General features: G+C 36.5%; 2 protein-coding genes across 7 annotated transcripts in view; one reads left to right on the top strand and one right to left on the bottom strand.

The window, feature by feature from the left end:
- The window catches only part of LOC136856094 (meiotic recombination protein REC8 homolog), a 30,120-nt gene extending 23,941 nt beyond the window's left edge, over positions 1 to 6,179 (top strand). For all 4 annotated transcript variants that reach the window (XM_067133733.1, XM_067133730.1, XM_067133731.1 and 1 more), the window contains exons 17-18: positions 2,543 to 2,831; positions 5,171 to 6,179. In XM_067133733.1, the coding sequence (XP_066989834.1) occupies positions 2,543 to 2,696 (154 nt within the window). In that variant the 3' untranslated portion in view covers positions 2,697 to 2,831; positions 5,171 to 6,179. The remainder of the gene's footprint in view (positions 1 to 2,542; positions 2,832 to 5,170) is intronic.
- Positions 6,180 to 6,575: 396 nt separating this feature from the next.
- Positions 6,576 to 17,596, bottom strand: LOC136856095 (uncharacterized protein KIAA1143 homolog). 3 transcript variants are annotated; one of them, XM_067133734.1, is made up of 5 exons: positions 17,467 to 17,596; positions 14,612 to 14,791; positions 12,427 to 12,489; positions 9,488 to 9,611; positions 6,576 to 6,989 (listed from the first exon to the last, which is right to left on the bottom strand). In XM_067133734.1, exons 2-5 carry the CDS (start codon positions 14,729 to 14,731, stop codon positions 6,808 to 6,810), a joined length of 489 nt encoding a protein of 162 aa, XP_066989835.1. In that variant the 5' UTR covers positions 14,732 to 14,791; positions 17,467 to 17,596; the 3' UTR covers positions 6,576 to 6,807. The 3 variants fall into 3 exon arrangements, with proteins under 3 accessions (XP_066989835.1, XP_066989837.1, XP_066989836.1); XM_067133736.1 differs by having other exon boundaries at positions 14,612 to 14,775; positions 17,467 to 17,555; XM_067133735.1 differs by lacking the exon at positions 17,467 to 17,596 and adding an exon at positions 17,265 to 17,356.
- Positions 17,597 to 20,171: the final 2,575 nt, after the last annotated feature.

Genomic DNA, 20,171 nt, shown 5'->3' on the forward strand with positions numbered 1-20,171 from the left:
AGATCAAAATTTATGTCGTAAATGCAGGTAGTGGAAACTTGTAGTGTTGTTTTTTAGAAGCATCCAACTTGTAACATTAAAAGCCCATGCATTTTCATTTGACAGTTACCCAATACCAGTGTATTGAACCTAGTGCTGTATGTACGGTATGCAGCATCATTTAGCAACCATAGAAGACAGACAGTTTTAAAATTTGCATACTAGTAAAATACAAACCGTGCATACAATAAAGCTTATACTGTAAATTGTCTCTTGGATACAAGACCATAAACAAATGTCATGTTTAAAAACCATGCCATTACTGGGTGATGCATAAAATATAGGTCGTTGAAGTTGTGAAACAGAGAGAAGACATACAACTATCTCAGCTTTTGTCTGTGTACCATGATTGATTTTATTCATACTGTACTCTGTTTTTTCTTGTGCGTATTACAAAGGCGTGTACATTCATATTTCAGGCAAATAAGTAGTTCATGGCATGAGTTCATAACAAAACCAATAGCTTTATCTTGTGTTAGCAGAGCCCAGTACTGTTTGTATGTATGATGCTTCAGAAAAAATGCCAGATTTCCTAGACTGAATAATTGTTTCCTTTTAATACAGTACTACGCTATTGTGAAAAATTCATTTGATATTACAAAGGCAATTGGCAAGCATATCAATGAAAAGTTTGTGATACTCTTCAGTGGAAAAACCAGTAATGTTTTAATTAAATTTGTAAGACATTTTAAACCACACAAAGCTGGATGCCATTCATAGCAGTTGATTGATCCCCAACTAACATTTCTTTCAAGATTTTATCCTCATAATACTAATGCTGGCATATTGTATACAACTTACTGGTTTGCTTTCCTGCTTCTTGAACATAAGGTTATGTCTGGAACATTGTACCATGTGATTATCCTTGAATGTGTTCACCCAGCATCAAGGGTAGTTAAGAATCCCTTAATTTCTTGTCCAGGGGAAGCACAGTTTACATGCCCTTTGCAAGTGACAGTACCATCATCACACACACAAACATACTACCAGAAACATGACCCCTGTCAAAGTTTAGAGGATACCAGTGACTCCATGCATCAAAAGTCATTGGCTACTGTGACTGAGGCCAATTCTGTTTGCGATTCTCCCTCCACCAGCACCTGACACACTTGATTACCCCATTCTTTCCTTTCCCCTCCAATCAGCCCACCACATGCTCATTGAACCAGTTGCCTGGATAATTTTTGCAACCCCATCCTACCTGTCCAGTCTTAACTCTGGACATCCATTTTCACGTTTATAATTTCATTTTTCTTTTGCCATTAATGCAATTTAGTATACACAAATAGCCACAATAAGAAAACTGTGGTTAGAGAAAGAGCAAACAATGAAGGGGTCACTTTATAGTGTGCCATTTTAGGTCAGCAAAGAAAAGTTTTTGGGAAAGGCATGAGGTTAGTTTCAACAGTAGTCTGCTTTTATGCATGCGTTGATTAAATTTTATTTTGATCTGATTGTTAAAATTTTGACCAAAGCTTATATTGGTCCTGTAGGTAAAATGGTCGCTTACCTTTAAACATACAGACAAAAGGCCTTAACCTACAACCTGGTCTACAGTCCAGTTTTGCATGTATTCAGACCTTTATAATTTTGTATACCTTGTCATCTGTTTCATGTGTAGATCTTTTTTTTTTTTTATAAAAATACAAAGCTTTTTTGTCATTCTCCTATCCGTTTCTCTACATACAGTCAACCCCCAGTATTTGTGGGGGATAGGGACCACACCAACTCGCAAATACTAAAACCCTCCTCTGAAAACACTTACAATTGTATATTTTAATAGTTCAAACATCAAATGTATACCTTAAACTATCATCCAAAACACTTTAATATCATTTCAAAATCATCTACAACATTGCCCTTAAAAGTATATGGCTTACAGCTAAGTGTGAAAACTGTTCAGTTTACCCCAATACATACATGTACATCCATTTTCTCTCTTACAGTATCAAAGCAGTCTATTTTCTTTTCTCAGTAGGTAGGGGAGACATTGGCAATTCACAAATTAACTACGCTACTGTATGTACATAAATATTTTATTACAGTATACAGCACATTGAAAAAAAATACATTTTATATTGATATTTTGCTGTTGACATTAATATTAATATATGAAAAATAGTAAATCCTTTTTTATCATAAAAAATTGTATTTAGTCATGAAAATAACACAAAAATACAGTAATTAGTGGATATTTCTCGACGAAAAAATCCGCAAACTGCCGAATTTTCTGCGAATGATTTTGGGAAAGTTCCACGGAAAAATATGCACATAGGCTGGGGTCGACTATAATTTTGTTTTGATGAGATGTTATCCTTGCTTCTGTCTTTTAGCCTTCCATATTTTTATGTAATAATTAAAATACTAAAGTTGGGTTCACAAAAGGTACAGGTGTATGATCTCATATCCTTTTGTCACCCTGGGCATTTTTGTTTATTTTTTGCGTTTTTCGAATTTCACGTGCCTAAATTTTGTCTGATATAAGTACCTTTATTCCATCCAGCATGGAGAGACCCTCGGAATTGCCTCCCGTAGAGCCGACCTCAGAGAGACGAATCAGGCCAAGGACGAAGACGACTCCAAACGGAAGAGGTGAAATTCCTTTAGTCAAGGAAAGAGTGACACTGGAGAAGATCGTTCGACACCGTCGCAGCTGAAGAGGAGACGCATTACGAGCTCCATCCAGTCCATGTTGGATGAAGGAGGTTCTGACGAGCAGTTCGTGTTTGAAGATTTTCTCCCTCAGGATCCAACGAGGAAAGACGCTGCTAGTGCTTTTGCGGCACTGCTTGGTAAGCATTTTATTATCATATATTTTGTGGCAAATAAGATCATCAGTTTTAATTGTAAATATATGAAGGGGTCTTGGATATACAGGCTTTATTGTTACTCATTGTAAGTAGGTATTTCTTGGAAGAGGAACTCTGTAAACAGTATTAAAGCTTTATGCAGCATCCTCCCACCAAGTCTCGTGAAGGTAATGGTGAATTCAGAATTCACCACGCATGTTCTGTTTAAATGTCCTTTTTTATACACATGGAATTGATTTTCTGCTTTCATATATTTTAGTCTAGAATGGGAAAAGTCTTGTGGTCGAGATTGGATTTCATATTCAAAGCAAATACTGAAAGATGTGATAAGAACGTTAACTGTTGGTAATGTTTTGTCCTTGGAGGTGCTAATGTTTGTCATAAATATCTTGAATGCGGAACTATTTGTAAATGTCTCTGGTTAGCTAATGGTGGGTAGTCCATTTTGCCTACCAGTGGTTAGTTATATTCCTCTAAAAGTGTTGCATCCAACAAGTTAGTTAATCTAACTCATGTTCATCTCTTGGTTATAACAGCTCAGTCCTTTGCATTTATCCTCCTAGTAAAATTGTCTTTAGTATGCCTAGCTGATAAGATTATTAAAAACTTCCGCCACAGAAAGTTGTCCCTTTTTATGACCATTGAAGTGCTTTAGAAGGTCATGAAAATTATCATAAAAATCCCTGTGTTCAGCAGCTTAAGGCTTCATTCCACAAATTAATGTTGAAATATGTTAGGTCCCTGTTCATATAAGCAGTCACTTTGATTAGATTAAATGTATCTGTCCATGTCAAGGATTTGTTACATTCTAAAACCTATCCTTTACAATAGTAGCAGGCATTGTGGAATAATAAATCTGACAATAAATTAATAGTAGATTAAATGATTGTTGGTTTGTAGTGCTCTTCATTCCAGTAGGAAAGTCACTTTGAATATTATCCCCTCTGAATTTGCCACTCTCATCGGACCTGTTGGTATTTGATGAATTAGCAACATGACCCAATCCTATAACAACATTTAAAGTCAAACATCTTTTGTGATTGTACAACTTTCAACCAACATTGTGTATCAAGTTTTGGAAACAAATTTGAACCTCCATAGGGGGCTAGTGCCGTCAGTGCACCTCATGCAGTGCACTGTAGACATTACTTAAGGTTCTTTGCAGCGTGCCTTCCTTAGGCCCCTAGCTGCAACCCCTTTTGTTCCTTTTACTGTACCTCCTTTCATATTCTCTTTCTTCCACCTTACTTTCCATCCTCTCCTAACAATTGCAAGGTTTTCCTCCTGTTACACCTTTCAAACCTTCTAACTCTCAATTTCCGTTTCAGCGCTGAATGACCTAATAGGTCCCAGTGCTTGGCCTTTGGCCTAAATTCTGTATTAAACTCGACAGAAATTTGAAAAAGTGTTGCTAAAATCTTCAACATTTTTAGCTAATTTGGGTATTAAAATTTTAAAAAGTTTCTGCAAATTATATTAGATGCAGTATAATTTATCAAGAAAAAACTCTTCAGGCCAAAAGTTGTTCTTCATTTAAAACTTCAGGCCAGCTTTTAATGTGAAAACGGGTTGCATTTTTATTAAGTTGTTTTCAACAAAAAAATCCAAATTTTGATTATTCTGCCATTTTGGAGCCATATTTCCTCATCAGACTATTAATTAATACATAAACCAGGAAATAATTTCTGATTTAATTTCTCTTGGCTGTAACCGGGACTGCTTTTCTGTTAATTTCTTTAAATTACCTTCTGTTACTTCTTTCGAATGAACACCATATTGTATGGAAGCTTGAATTTCAAGTCAGTGGCCCCTTTTGTGGGCTTGTTCCATATGAACAGGATTCATCTTCTGAATAATAGTAATATTTTTAAATGGCATCTTGCTGCAAAAGGCACTTTCCTCAAACACTGTCCTCTGTAGTAAACTTAGAAAAAGAAAATGGTTAGTAACCATTTGTCTCTAAGTTGTCTTAACTGGTTGAGAAATAACAGGTGAATAGCTTGCCAAGTGTTTAACATAATCAAAATTATGAAAGACCACCATTAAAAACACTTTTGAGTCTGCATTTATCATTTTCTCATTGACAAATATAAATGAATGAACTGGTTATACTAAACTGCTGAGATGATAATTATATAGTTGAGGCTGTTTTGTAATGAGTAACATTGCTGTTGCCTGGACTTCTCTGGGGCAGTTTTACTCAGAGTACAGAATGGATGTGTATTCTTAGTTTTTATTTTGGTTTATCGGAAGTGTATTAATAAATGCTTGTACTAAATTACGTACAGTATTGTTTGTGAACACTTAATTTTTTATTCCAGAAATGCACAAGAGGAGAATTGTTGAGCTTTCGCAAGAGGAGAACTATGGTACAATCTGTGTGAGGAAAGTGTAGCTTTGAAGATTTCAAGAACACCACCACCTGCAGTATGTAGTAGGTGTAGAGTATGTTTTATCACTGCCCAGGTGAAAACATATTTTGACAATACTTCTAGGGTGGATTACAGTATTTTGAGTTATTTATTTTTCTTTGAAGGGTATGACCAGATTTTGTGTTTATTGAAACAAGGAATGTAGCTCGTTAGAAACATTTTTCTTCGAGGAATTTTGTCTTAATTATAATCACAGTTTCTTATTCAGATCATTCATCTCTATGTACTATATACATTTCAGTATTATGGATTGACAGTTGCAGGAATTTTATGCAGTTTCATTTAATTTGATAGAGGGTATCCCTTTTTAGTGCCTTCATATAACTTCATTCTGCAACTAGCGTGAATTGTGAATGGTGCCTTGTAACAAATTCGCAAGAGGAAAACTATGGTACAATCTATGTGAGGAAAATGTTGTCTTGAAGATTTGAAGACCACCTTCAACTGCAGTATCAGTTTAATCACTGCCCAGTTGAAACCATACTGTGACAATACTTCCCTTGTCTCTGGATTACGGTAGTTTTGAATTATTTATTTTCTTTGAAGAGTATAACCAGCTTTTTTATTTACTATTGAAACAAGGCAAGTAGCCCATTTTTTCTTCAAGGATTTTGTCTTGTTTATGATGAGTTTCTTGTTTAAATCATTCACCTCTGTTTACTATATACTTTTCAGTATTATGAATTGACAGTTGTAGGAATTTTATGCAGTTTCATTTAATTTGATAGAGAGCATGTTTTTTTAGTATCTTCATACTTATTCTACTCATAGCATCAATTGTAAAGGGTGCCTCACAACATTGCCCAAAGTCAATTACAGTATTTTTGTATAAACATTTTACTGGATGCCTTAGAATGTTTTGTATTAGATCATTTTTGCTTAAAATATATATAATTCACATTTGTTTTGAAGACCTTCGTTCCTTTGAACACTGCGTGATAGTATCAAAACTTGAAGTGATTAATGAAATACCATTTATGAAAATGTATATGACAATTGTGTATAGCATCAGAATTTACTACACCATATATCCTCCCTATGGAATCAGAATGCAAAATTTAGGCCAAGTGCTGAGACCAGCTTGCAGTGTTATAATTGACCAGACATATGACCTCTTTACGACAATCTAGGACCTTTGTTTTCTGGGGTAATTGATTATAATGCACGTTTCCTCCCTGTCATTATATGGAAGAGTTGTTCTTACCAGTAACACTGAAACAGTAAAAACTTTACAAATATTTTAGTTAAAAGGAAAGGGTTGGATAACATTTCAAGCACGGACAAAGGTGCTGCATACTAGACCATATAAAATTTATTCAGAAGTTTTGTTACACAAAGCTGAACAGGAAAATCCAATGTCTAATTATTATACAAAATAACAGGCTAATATTCAGTGAGCCTTTATAAAAGGACTAACAATGACAAATTTTCAAGGACAATAATTGAAGAGTGTTCTTATTTTACTGAAACATTTACGGTGCATAAAACTATTATTCTTAGCAGCTATTGAAGTACAAAAATATGATCTAATCCTCCTCTTCTTCCTCGTCTTCGTTAAAAGAAAGTAATTTGATTTTTTGTTTATTTTTCTTCTTCATCTCCTTTTCTGACTTATCACTTTTCAATTTCTTCCCGTCTTCCTTCTGTCCTTCCTCGCTGGTGCGTTTTGTGGGCTTTCGAAAAATGATCTTACCATCTGGGGGCGGCTCTAAAATACGAAAAAGTTCAAAGTGAGATCAGTTTTTTCAGCACATATCAGTCATATAAAAACAAGCAGTGCAGACAGAAAACAGTTCATTGGTATCCACAAAAGAAATGCCACATCTGTATTTGGATTCCATAAATACAGTTCATTTTCACTTCATGCCTGGAAAGATGCAAATGAGTTCAGTGCTGACTCTGTATTTACATTTGATGTATTTGTCATTACCTATCCAGGCTAACTGGAGTTAATATCAGAGTATGCCAAATTTTACGTTTCATGTATGGACGAAGGAAATGACTGATTTAAGAATTCATCAAAATATGTCCTCAAAGAGTGAGAGCTTTGTCTATGTACGGTAAACTCCCAAAACTTTCCCACATTCAGCATGAATCGTCTTTTTCCAACTGATGAAGTACAAACCTTTGTTTGGTAGAGCAGACATATACTTAGCCATGAAAGAATTGATATTGAAAGTAGTTACACATTTTGGATGATGTTCTTTCGTAAAGATTGTCCTGTGCTTAAAGTGGCCATATTTCACACTCCAGGACTGTAGAATAACTCGGAGTTTGCAGTCATTAAACACCAATAGCTGGACGTGGTCTGATCCAGAAATAGACATTGGCCAAATAGGGAAGGTCATCTGCACTGCTACAGAGGGTAAAGAATAACTCAAGGATTGAGTTCCTCTGTTGCGGTGTACAAAAATGGATTTTGTGTAACTTATGTTATGAAAGCTGTCCGACACAACAAGATTATGTTTAGCGCCTCACCTATTACTGTGCTATAACAAGACCCAGAGTGAAGACAGGGAAAGTATACCAGAAGAACTAGAGAGAAATTAGTGTCCATATAGCTGACCCTTTTGCTGTTATGATAATGGAAGGGCCAACAAAGAGGTGCAGGGATGGAGGACTCAGGGACCTGATGTTGCAGGTTCCCCAATCTTATCAGTCAATTCAAAGGATGAGTCATGTTAATGTTTAAGAAAAAGAAGAGTAAGTGAGGAGAAGAGAAATTACATTTACATAAAGCATCCACTGCATTCTATTCCAAATAAATAACGAGTTTTGTCATCAGGAGACATGATTGATCTACTCCAACAGAGGTCACTGGTGATGATGCACAGTGGTTATTCATCGAATAACTGTCGTAACCACTTGTATTGTATACTGTAAGTCTTCAGGATACAAAATGTAAATAAATATATATTCATACATACAAAAGATCAATAAGAGTAAATGAGTAATAAATTTTAAATATTAGAAAACATATTCAAACAATGTAACTTACTGAAATTACTGCATGTTTACGGATGGTATTTGACTTCTTCAATTCAAATTTATTCGTAAGTTTCTTGAGCAACCATAATGGAAATTTATCACCAATCATCTATTAACAAAAACTACCAACTGAAAATCTTTGCCATCCATACAAATATTTGCAGATCTAGAAAATGACATGTATATGACTCCGTAAGTCATAGAAAGCATAAAGTCCTAGAATTACAAAATTAAAGTCTCTTTTATCATAAACCTTAGTTAGAAAGTTATTATTAATAATTTTAATGTCAGTATCTAAGAAGGATCCTGTTTCACAGCAGTCATTGTTAGTAGTGCAAATGTCAAATACTCTGGGATATATTGAATTGACATCAAATAATATATTTCTATCATTCAGTAACACACTGTATATCATTGTATGTATTTATATATTCAAGCCTGCCTTCTAAGGGATTATTATTTAAAGAGTTTAGATTCTTAAACATTAATATATATTGACAATGTTACGGCTAAATTGTATTATTTAACTTAATATATTTATTGGTGATAAAGAATTTTAGTATTTCAACAAAATTAATCTCATTAATAGTAATTTCATTACTTTATAGTAATTCCATATCAGAGTAAATATTTATATAAGGCTACATACTAGTGCTGTACCATAAACAAAATATATTAGCAATCTATCTGTATAATGAAAAAATGTTGAAGAAACCAAGTACTGAATTATAAGTACATAAAGAATGACTAACTTTTAGTATACCCCTTGTTACGATTCATAACAAAACTTAGGCATCTATTGCAAAACTAAAAATCCCAGGCAATACAGCATTAATGAAATGCTGTCACTCGATTTTACACTGCACAAACTGACAAGCTGATAGACATGTCAAGTAAAAATCTGTCTACTTTTCTAAATATCTTTCCATGTTTTGCCAAATACACAGTTACATAGTTAAACCCCAATATGGCTATCATCAAAATTTCAGTTATACTTTGAACTGTCCTCAATCCTGAAAAGAATGAAAAATATAGTCACCATACATTAATTAATATGATGCATTTGACCATGTTTAAGAATGTGAAAACACCAAGGTGTTTGGAAGACAAAAAACAAAAGCTATCAAGAGTATGTTTACCTACTATTTACCACCTGGCAAATGACCTCAGGTACACTTGATGTATACAAACACCAACATAAAAAAATAATTCACTTACCTTCCTCTTTACATTTGGAGTCCTTGCTTTCAGACTTTTCTTGCAGCAAATCATCCAGTTTCCCCTCGGCACGAAGTTTGTCATATTCTTCCTGTGTAAGATCTCCAGGTCTGAGACTGACAACCTGTTCGGATTGGAAGCGGTTAGTGAATGAGTCATGTTAATATTTCTGTATCAGACATTGCAACAACTTTGACTACCAAGGTCAGTTCTTGAAATGAGACAGTGTAGAGTATCGCATAAATTTATCATCCAAAACACTGGATTAAAACACGGATTGAAGCTGTTTCCATAACTAGCATCAAGATATTATTGTAAGTGGAAGGATTTTTAAGATTAAGTTGTAATTTTAAGTAAAGTTTCATTATCAAGTTCCTGAGGACCACTGGACATGTGACTCCTCAAGAATTACTTGAAACAATCGTGTAAAATAAAACCATTGCCTTACTAAAGCTATCACCTTTGTTTCATTGAAGAGATAACTAAGCATTTACAAAGATGCCATTACTTAAGCTCTCATACCTCCTATCCAGTAAAAGCTACGATTATTATATTTGTTTTAAATGAGAACATTTTTGTAATGCCAAAGCCATTGGCTTATCAGACATGAAAGCAGTAGTAGCACATATAAACATGTCCCCAGTCACTGACTTTGTCAGATAATTGACTCACACTGCAACAAGACATAGTTCCAAAACACAGAGGAAGGGTCATTACAATTTTTCATTGAGTAAAAAATACTTGAGTTAGGTTTTGCATCTTCATAAAGGTCAGACCAAAGTATAAACCTGCCATAAACTGAAACTTGTTGAAGATGAGAAATTTAGCAAATTGGCTTAACTCATCCCAATAAAGAATGAACATTCATTTTCAATTTCTGCAAAAATAAGTATTTGTAACAGTTATATACGTCTGTAGTAGTAGTTTAAAACATCATTATTTACAACTCGGAGACATAACATAATTACTATAAGCAAACACCTCTAATACTTAGTGTCCATAAATTATCACATAACGAATTTATTCAGGTAGGACACAACTGGAATACATAGCAGCTCTTTGATCACATAAAAAAGTAGGCCTACTTCCCCTAAATTGCTAATATCATATTACAGAACAAAAGGTCAGTGAAAGTTTAAGTTGCTAGATACTAATGCTAGCCATGTGTCAACAGACCACCTGGAAACTGGCCACCAGTTAGGAATAAGACCATGTAAACATGGAATCATCCTTCCTTAATCTGTAATGATAGCCTTCCAGACTAAAGCTGAGAGTTCTGACCAAAGGAATGGCTTCACCAGAGTTCTAATAAGCCAGCACTTGAGGATAGTTCTGCATAAGAGATCCAACTGTCTCCAGGGTGGCTGATATCACCCACAACTCTAACTAATGCAAACCCCTTCCCAACCATGATCCCTTCTCCCAGTCACCTAGGCAGTAAATTTTGATGAACGTGGGAATGTCCATGATATTTACCTCAAAGAGTATGTGATATTAGCACCTGGAAAGAGTAGTCATGGAAGCTGGACAACAAGATGGAAGAAAGCTTATAAAACATGAGAGTGAACAAAGTTAAAAGAGGTATTTAGATTTGAACCAAAGGTCTTTTTCTAAAGTTTGAGAACCTTCTCGCCTGTTGCGCAGCTTCGACACAGAACATTTTATGTTGAGCCCATGTGGGTTCATTGAGGCAATCTCTCATTTAGAGGACTTTTGTTAATGTCTCACTCAGTGAATGATAGTTTTTGTAATTCTTGTATCTTATTCAATGTAACAACTGTAAAATCTATAATTCAACCTTGACCCAAAGTGTAAAGCTTCTAATATTAATAAAAGTGGTACCAAGAGGCGAAAGAAAATGGAGACCCTACAAGAAAGATTAAGCTGTTATATTTTCTACATTTTTCTACCTCACATGCTGATGTTGACCACCATTATCAAGTCAACACATCAACTGTAAAGTGCAAACACAAGAGGTAAAGCTACATACACAAGAAAAAAGTTAATCTGCAAATCCACTGCTGCAGCTAAGCTGGCAGGTGATAAGCACTGCATCATATGCAAAATACTCCTCTCTCTTAAGGAAACAGGATAATTTTCTGTGGATACTGTACTGCTATGAAAAAAGGCATTCTCATGGACTCATATGTCATTTGAGAAAAGGCCAAGTCCTTATATAAATCTGTAAGGCACGCAGAAGTCCAAGGGTTTAGTTTACAGGCACCAAAGTCAACAAAGGCTAGCTTAACTTCAGGAGGAGGAAGGAACTGCAAAATGTAATGATTACAGAAGTAGCTTCTGCTGACCAAGACACGGCAAAGGAGTTTTTGGATGTCAAAAAATTTTTTAGAAGAGAATGAATACTTGTCAGAGCAGGTATTCGATTCTGATGAAACTGTCCTCCTTCAAGGAAAAAGACTGTTGCTATTTTGTTTTATCACCATTGGGTATGTTCTGGGCAGCCCTGATTTATCAAGCTGCTAATCACCAGGTCATCACATCAAACCCTGTGGGCGGGTACTGCCATCAGTGTACTTCATGTGATGCACTCTTTCATTCCTTTTACTGTACCTCTATTCATATTCTCTATCTTCCATCTTACTTTCCTCAACCCTCTCCTAACAATTGTTTCATAGTGCAACTGCTTTGAGGTTTTCCTCCTGTTACAACTTTAAAGCCTTTTTACTTTAAATTTCTCTTTCAGCACTGAATGACTTCATAGGTACCAACACTTGGCCATTGGCCTAAATTTTATATTCCATTCCATTCCATCACATGAAGGACTTTGGCTAAGTGGATTTGAACATTATCCTGACTGAAAGGGCAAAATAAGCAAGAGTAATGCAATGATTTGTACTTTCAAATGACCATAGTAAAGTCTATGAATCTTTATCAAGGAAGGATATATACGCAGTACAACATACTTATTGCTGACTCACCTGTGGAAGTTCATCATCTTTGTCTTCACAGTCATCATCTGAGGCCTTTGGCATCACTGCAAACTGAAAAATAAAACAATTATTATACTTCCATCCTCGTAAAATATGTATTGGTAAAAGCAACTTTAAAACTAAACAGCTCAAATAATTCTACAAAAATGCTTGATTTACACCACAAATTCAATTTTGAAACTTTATGACACACTAAATCTACATTTTGAGCAATCTTCAGATATACCATAATAGAATGAGAACTTGTTTCCCCATATCTGAGTATGCATCTGGGTATTTTATGTGGAGACTTACCCTGCAGGGAATCGAGGTTGAGATTTTTTGGTAAAGCAGTGGATTTGTATAAGAAAAAAGTAAGTTTACCTTTCAAATTAATTTGTTTCAAAACAAACCCATTACTTTGTGACAGCTTGAACAGCTATTTAGAGGGACAGCTTTGGTGCCCAGATCTTCATCATCAGATACAGATAAGGGGAAAGAGGTACCAGTAATTCCATTTCACCAACTTTTCATCACTGTCAACCTTTGGCAAAATTCTGTTGTCCTAACAGCTTGGGCAGCTACACAACAGAGGCAAAGATATTCTAGCACCACTAGACACCTCCCCTCATTACCTGTGCCATCTCCATGTGCAATCATCCAGGTGATGGGGTAATCACCATCACCAGATGAAAAATACGCCCATTTGATGAACCTCCCAAAGCGAGAACACAATTTCCTTTGATACTTCCATGATGTGTTTGCCAGTACTAATGAACAATTGTCAACATTCAGGCCTAAGACTGTGCAGTGTGCCTATTCTTTTTGTCAATGCTAAGGCTAGCAAGAAGAGAGCCTTGAGTGTGATATCCCTATTCAAAGCCTCCCTCAGGAGCACATTCAGCACCTGGGTAAGAATACAGATAAGTGCTCAGAGCTCCTCAACAGCATGGAGATATCAACCACGGCAGAGAGGTCCATGCCTTTAAATTGGAAATCCTAAGAAAAGGTCTGAGAAGTGGCAGAAATAGAGTAAGCTTGTCTTGGACAGGTAGACAAGAAAGTTTGTGATCTGCTGAAGACTGCTTTCTACCACAGAAGATGGCCAACTTTGCTTAGATGTCTGCTGTGGACTTACATAGGGTACCATGCATCTCCTGTGCACCTCAGCAAGAGAAGCCCCAAACAGATGTTAGATAGTCTGCAGCCATGGAATGCAAGGAACTCCACGGAATGGTGTTACCTCACCACCTGTGGCTTCCAAATTAGTGTGGGACACATTGGTAACTCTGTAACTGAATGAAAGGGTCTAGCAGGTTGGATACAAACTGATTTGTGGCCAACAAGGAGCCACATGGTAATCCTGAGAGTTTCCTGTCATTTAGCCACCATCTAACAATGTCCCTCACTTCTTGGCTCAGGTGCATGGGTAGCATCATTAGATCAAACACAGATCACCAGTGCTGCTTCAAGCACCATCAAGCACCACTGACGTGAGCACAAATTGATCTGCATGTAAGGTACATGCTTTTCTAGAGGTGATGAACGACCAAGTACAATCTGCCATACCAAAACAGGATGTTCCTGTCAGAACAGAAACTTAGTTGACACCTCCTGAACTTGCTGATCCAAGATTCTGTGGGAAGGACTCTCACCACTACAGTGTCGATCAGGAAATCCAGGTACTACACTTCCTACTAGGACTGAGGATCCAACTTCTCCCAGTTTACTGTGATCCCACATCACAATAAAGACCTTGGGAGGGTAGGTGGAAATGTGCATCCTTTGTATTTATCAAAACAAGACGTCGGCCTCTCTGTTGGAATCCAACATGGACATAGCAGTTTCCATCCCTAAAAAAATCTGAAAGACAAACTTCTTCAGAAAAGAGAGATCAGTACCCAGACTCCAGTCACTGATTGGCTTCTCTACCAGTAAAAGTTGACTGTAAGTGTGAAGAGCAGTTGTCTACAACTTCCAACACATCATTTTAATTTTCACTTACTTTACCTAATTAACAGAACTGACTTAAATCATCCTAGCAGTTGTTTAAGCTTAATTACAGGTAGCCTAGAAGTTTGTAATTCTTATGAACACATCTATCTTACCTACAAAGCATTTAAGTACTAAATATGAAACTATTTACATGCATTCACTTGTGAGTACAATATCATTAGTTTAAAAGAGGAAATACCTTATCTGAAAGGCCGCCATCTTCTTTATATCCAACACGCTCCTTAAATTTCTTCAAGAACGAAGGTTCCTCAGGCTTCGTGTACATCACATTTGTACGTTTTCCAGTCCACCCAGCCATTTCTGATTACGCGACTTCAGATGTTCAGAGAGCCTGAACTTCACCTGTATTAAATGAATCCTGAAATTAATTATAATGTTAATAGTAATTTGTATAATGTATCATATGTACTGTATATACAAATCTCATATTTTATTTATGCTTTAAAAAAAAAGATATGAGACAAGTTTACACTTAAAAGACCTACCAGTGTTTATATATTCATTTGCTTTTATATGATTGAATAAGTCAAAGAGGTTTTGACAATCAAAGTAAAATGGAGCAAATTTTTTCATTTGATTTTGTCTTTGTATACAAACCTGTTTTTATATGATTAAATTTGGCACAATGGCATACATGGCAGCAAGGAATGAGTGGGGGGGGGGGAGTATCACCATTCACGTTTGTGACCCTCCCAGTCACAGCTTCAGTTACAACTGCAGGGATGGCTAGAGATGAGATTTGAGTACAGTATATATACAGGTATAGTATATATGGAAGGTTTCAGATTTGTACATCTGCACAAAATACCAGATTTTCAAGTGACTGATATTTTTCCTAGGTGTACAGACAAGAGCCTTTTACGCAGGAGTATTCCTCTGACTGATCTGGAGATGGTCGCTAAAATTTTGTAACAAGATGGTTGACTGGAGGTAGGAAGGTGAGTCCTTCCACAATAGGGACTCAGGTGAGGTAGGTCAGTTATTTTCCTTCCAGGGCAATCTGTTTTGAGTGAGTACCTAAGAAATATACCAAATACTTTAAAATTCCATTTTTTCCAACAGAAATACAAACCTATGCCTTTGATCCAGGAGAGAGACTTCTCAAGTGGGCAGAATCTCTTAACTGACAGTCAGAGAAGCCATATTTTCCAGTCATGAGTACAGTATAAGTATGAGATCAATGACAATTATAACTCATGTATCATCTGGCATAGGGATGCAAGATGGAGCCCTGAGCCGAAGTTAGAAGTGTCTAAAAATAGGATATCAAACACATCCACATCATTTAAAGAAAACTTACAGCAGGAACCTAGGTCCTGTCCACTAAAGATAGGATATCAACCATCCTGTAACATTCCATCCACATCTAATGGAATAGCCTTGCATAAAGGAGACGGTTTGTATTTCCATATGAACAATGGTGAGTTCGATAGTAAATCTTGCCATTTTGGCAGCTACTATTCGAAAAACCAAGTGTCTACAGCACCATCACATAGGCTGGATTAAGAAAATCAAGGCTAGAGCATGACCTAGGTTGACCGAGTACTAAATAGCACTGACATTAGTTATAATATGTGCTTGAGTCATTCAAGAAACACCGGGGAAAAACGTAATTCAATACCAGTTATCGATAATGGTTTTTTGTTTTTTGGTTTGTTCATAAGTCTCCTTAACGTGCTTAATGTGAAAAGCATAATTAACTCAGTACATTCTTAATATATAATACCAGGTCCACTCATATGAACATTGTTTAAAACTTAGCCCCGCACTTATGAACGTCGAAACAGGCCCATGAACAAAGACGATAAATGTCTCGGTAACAGTAAATTTGCTCTCCGCAGTGAACATATTAAGGAAACTTGGGTTCGAGAAGAACAAAGCAAAAAAACTCCAATATTGAGAAATGGCATTAAATTAAAATTGAAGCTTGAATTGAAAATTACCCAAGGCCAGTTAGAGCCACTTTTTATTTCGCATATGAATAAAGGACACGATGAATGTGTGGCACAGGTAATTACAGTGAGGGGCAATACTCCGAAATACATAACCTGCAGTGGAATAAAAGTCTTCTAGCATATTCTAATTTTGGAACTTAGTCTGATTTTTGCTTATTTTGAGATTGCTAATTTTACTTATTAAATTTTTCTGAAATTCCCAATTCAGTGTGGACGCAGGTCAGGAGTACCGCTGTCCAGCAATTCCTATTATTCCTATTATTCCCGTAAAACTTTACTTTAGTTGTGCGGCCTGATTCCCGCCAGTCGCCGACCGGGGCAGGTTGCGGCCTTCGGCCCCCCAGGCCAGGTCAGGGCACGTCGACCCTAAGGTTGGTTAGGTAAGATCGGGTCAGGTCAGGACCCGGCATTAGAGGGAAGGTCACGTCCATTCAAGCACGAGGAACCTGTCCCGGTCGACAACCTTTTTACCTTTTCCCAACCCTGAAACCCCAATTTCCCGAGGGAACCCGTGGCATTAATAAGCATCAGCTCCGCACGGACCGGGTGGAACGGTTCCGCGGATACGAGGGACGTCGGGGATTGGCTAAGGAAATCTATTATAAAAGGAACCATACTAACCTAACCTAACCTAATATGCCGCGTTATTTAGCCGGGGAGGGCGGACTCCCCGGCGAACGAAACCCCTATAAAAGTGCGCATGCGCGCTAGCATTCCAAAATGGCCAGCATACAATAACATATCAGTTCAGAGGTTAATTACAGATTAATTACAGTCGACCGACGAAAAACAATGTTAAATTCTTGTTAATCAACAAAAATACTATAAATAACAGCCAATTTCCAAGGGTAATACCCCCGTGGAGCTAGTACTTACTAGTTCTAACGTACCCTTACCCACAGGGTGCATACTAAATACCCTGGGCTTAGAGGACCAAGGGAGGCAAGGAAACGCAGAAATGAGATGTCTACCCCAATAATAACCATCAAAATAATTAGCTAATATTACAACCAGTCGATAAATATGACAAAAACATGAATTTTATATAGAATATATTAATATTCATAATTATTCTCACCTTAAATACGTATTTAATTCACTTTGGCGACCCGTAAACAATGTCAAGTAGTAGTAGTAGTATTAGAAGGGAGTTTTCTCTGGAACGGCTCTTCCTTTGTACGTTTTAATTTGTTTTTGATTGTTACTTTATTAAATTTTTTTGTTGTTATGTATTGGTTTTGATAAATCACTGGCGTCACAGCTACCAGGGTCATGGGTGGTCACGAATTTTCATATATATATATATATATTATAGAAATAATAGATTCTTTTTTCCTATTTCTATATTTCTCATATTATTATTATTATTATTATTATTATTATTATTATTATTATTATTATTATTATTATTATTATTATTATTATCTAAATCTTCAATATTATTATTTTGTCATTATTTTTCATGGAGGCCACGTGCTCAGGTACCCCCAACCCCCCAACCCACCACCCTGGATCCGCTGGTCTCAAAAGCACGATTACACAACTTTAGTCTTCATTAACATTCAGTCAGAATAAGCCATTATTAATCACAAGCCTCGCCTAATCATTAGGAAAAGAACCCGGGCCTTTCCCCGTGAAATCCATTGCAACTCAATTGAACAAATTAAAGGAGACAACTAAAATAAGTTATATGAAACTTTAACAAGTAAACAAAATTGCGCCTTAGTTTCTTCGAGTTTTTTGTACAGCCGCTACAGCGTGTGATAATCAAGGCCACCGGGAATAGATTTATCTTTCGGTGGTTTTAGTATAATGCTGTATGAGCCGCGGGCCATGACACTTTAACCACGGCCCGGTGGTGGTTTATCCTATATCGTTGCCAGAGGCACGATCATGGCTGACTTTAACCTTGAATAAAATCAAAACTACTGAGGCTAGAGGGCTGCAATTTGGTATGTTTGATGATTGGTGGGTGGATGATCAACATACCAATTTGCAGCCCTCTAGCCTCAGTAGTTTTACTGCAGATAAATAAGAAAAAAATTGGACAAGAAAATAAATATTTGCATTGTGAAGAACTAAAAAAAGTGGAATATTACTACATATAACAACATTAAGGACAGATTAATTTTAAGCAATACCTTAGTAAGATCTTGCCGGATCTTTCTGCTTCAGTTAACAAATCCAGAAAGATCTGTGGAGAGTAAGATTTTAATCATCAGTTCATATTTATATTCCTAATTTGACGTGCATAAAGATAAATCTGTTCATAATATTGTTGTATGCTGGGAAATATAATGTAAATATTGTTCAATATTTTCATTTACCACTACAAAATGCAAGTGTTTAATTTCCTTGACAATGTGATTATTCAATGTCATTCACAATTTGATCTCTCTCTCTCTCTCTCTCTCTCTCTCTCTCTCTCTCTCTCTCTCTCTCTCTCTCTCTCTCTCTCTCTCCTTAAATTTCATACAGACAGTTACTTGACTTATTCACGTATCTCCCGCGTTTTTGCATCAGTTTTTTTTTATAGAAATTTCTTTTATTTTGCTTCAGTCTGTTCAAAACATGCACAATGGATTCCACGGGGACAACCTGAGCTGACGAATCAATGGCTTATTGTTCCAGAATCTTAATGAAAACGGAACAGTTTTCACCGAGATTCTGAAGGACTTTGGACACTCGTCAGTGACCCTGTCAGTTGCGATGCCAGGAATTCTTAATAGGGCTTGCAACCGATGCCAGGAATTCACAAATCAGGCTGAGGCAATAATTCCAAATCAGGCTAAGATGCAACCAGGAACTCGTCTTGTAGGCCTAGACTACATATCACTGCTAATTGTGACGCCAGTAATTCCAAATCAGACTGAGGCAACTAGGAATTCGTCAAGTAGGCCTAGGCTACATCCCTGCTATATTCCAGAATCAAATTTGGGGCAACTAGACTAGTAGGCCTATGCTACTTATCCGTCCCAGATTGCTTTGTAATTATCGTACGAAATTAGCTTTTGATATTAAGTAAAGCGGAATAATGAAATGATAAGTAGATAAATTATACATTTCTTATAAAAATGCTTTTAATCTTGGAATGGACTGGAATATAGAGTTTAGGATAAATGCCAAGCACTGGGACCTATAAGGTCGTTTACACTATGAAACAAGTTAGGAAATGGTTGATTTAGCAACACCTACAGTGCACAGCACGAGGTGCACTGACGCATTACTACCCCGTTACAGGGCTTTAATCTTGCGGAATTAAACGTTAAAAATAAAAGTTTAGTTTGACCATGAACCAATGATTCAGCGCTTCCCCAAAGACCTCCGCCTTCACAAGGAATACAAATATAAAAATAGGAGCACAAAGGAGTGTACTCTTTTATTTCAACAATGACCCGTGGCTCCTTGAATTCCCTTCTCGTCACCTTGAAATCTATCTTATTATGATATTATATAGTCCCGGTGGAAAAGGAGGACGTGACGTCATCCCGAAGACCTTGGAAAAGAAATGGCCGTGGCTTCAGTAGAGAGAGAGAGAGGACGATGCAGTACGCTGCTGATTATGGCGCCTGATTAATATCATCCTGGTTAATGTGGAGAGAGCCTTTGTGCTGCCAACGACGAGCCTATTACGTTGTTTATTCATGTTCTAGATTAACGTGGTTTAACTCTTTGGGTTATGGTCTAACTTTCCAAAGAATTTTTATTATATGTGATTTTTATTGAAAGGGGGATAGACGTCATATTGTTCTCACAAGGCTCGTGACTTGTACGCTTTTGGTC

The sequence above is a fragment of the Macrobrachium rosenbergii genome, chromosome 34, assembly GCF_040412425.1.
Source record: "Macrobrachium rosenbergii isolate ZJJX-2024 chromosome 34, ASM4041242v1, whole genome shotgun sequence".
NCBI lineage: Eukaryota > Metazoa > Arthropoda > Malacostraca > Decapoda > Palaemonidae > Macrobrachium > Macrobrachium rosenbergii.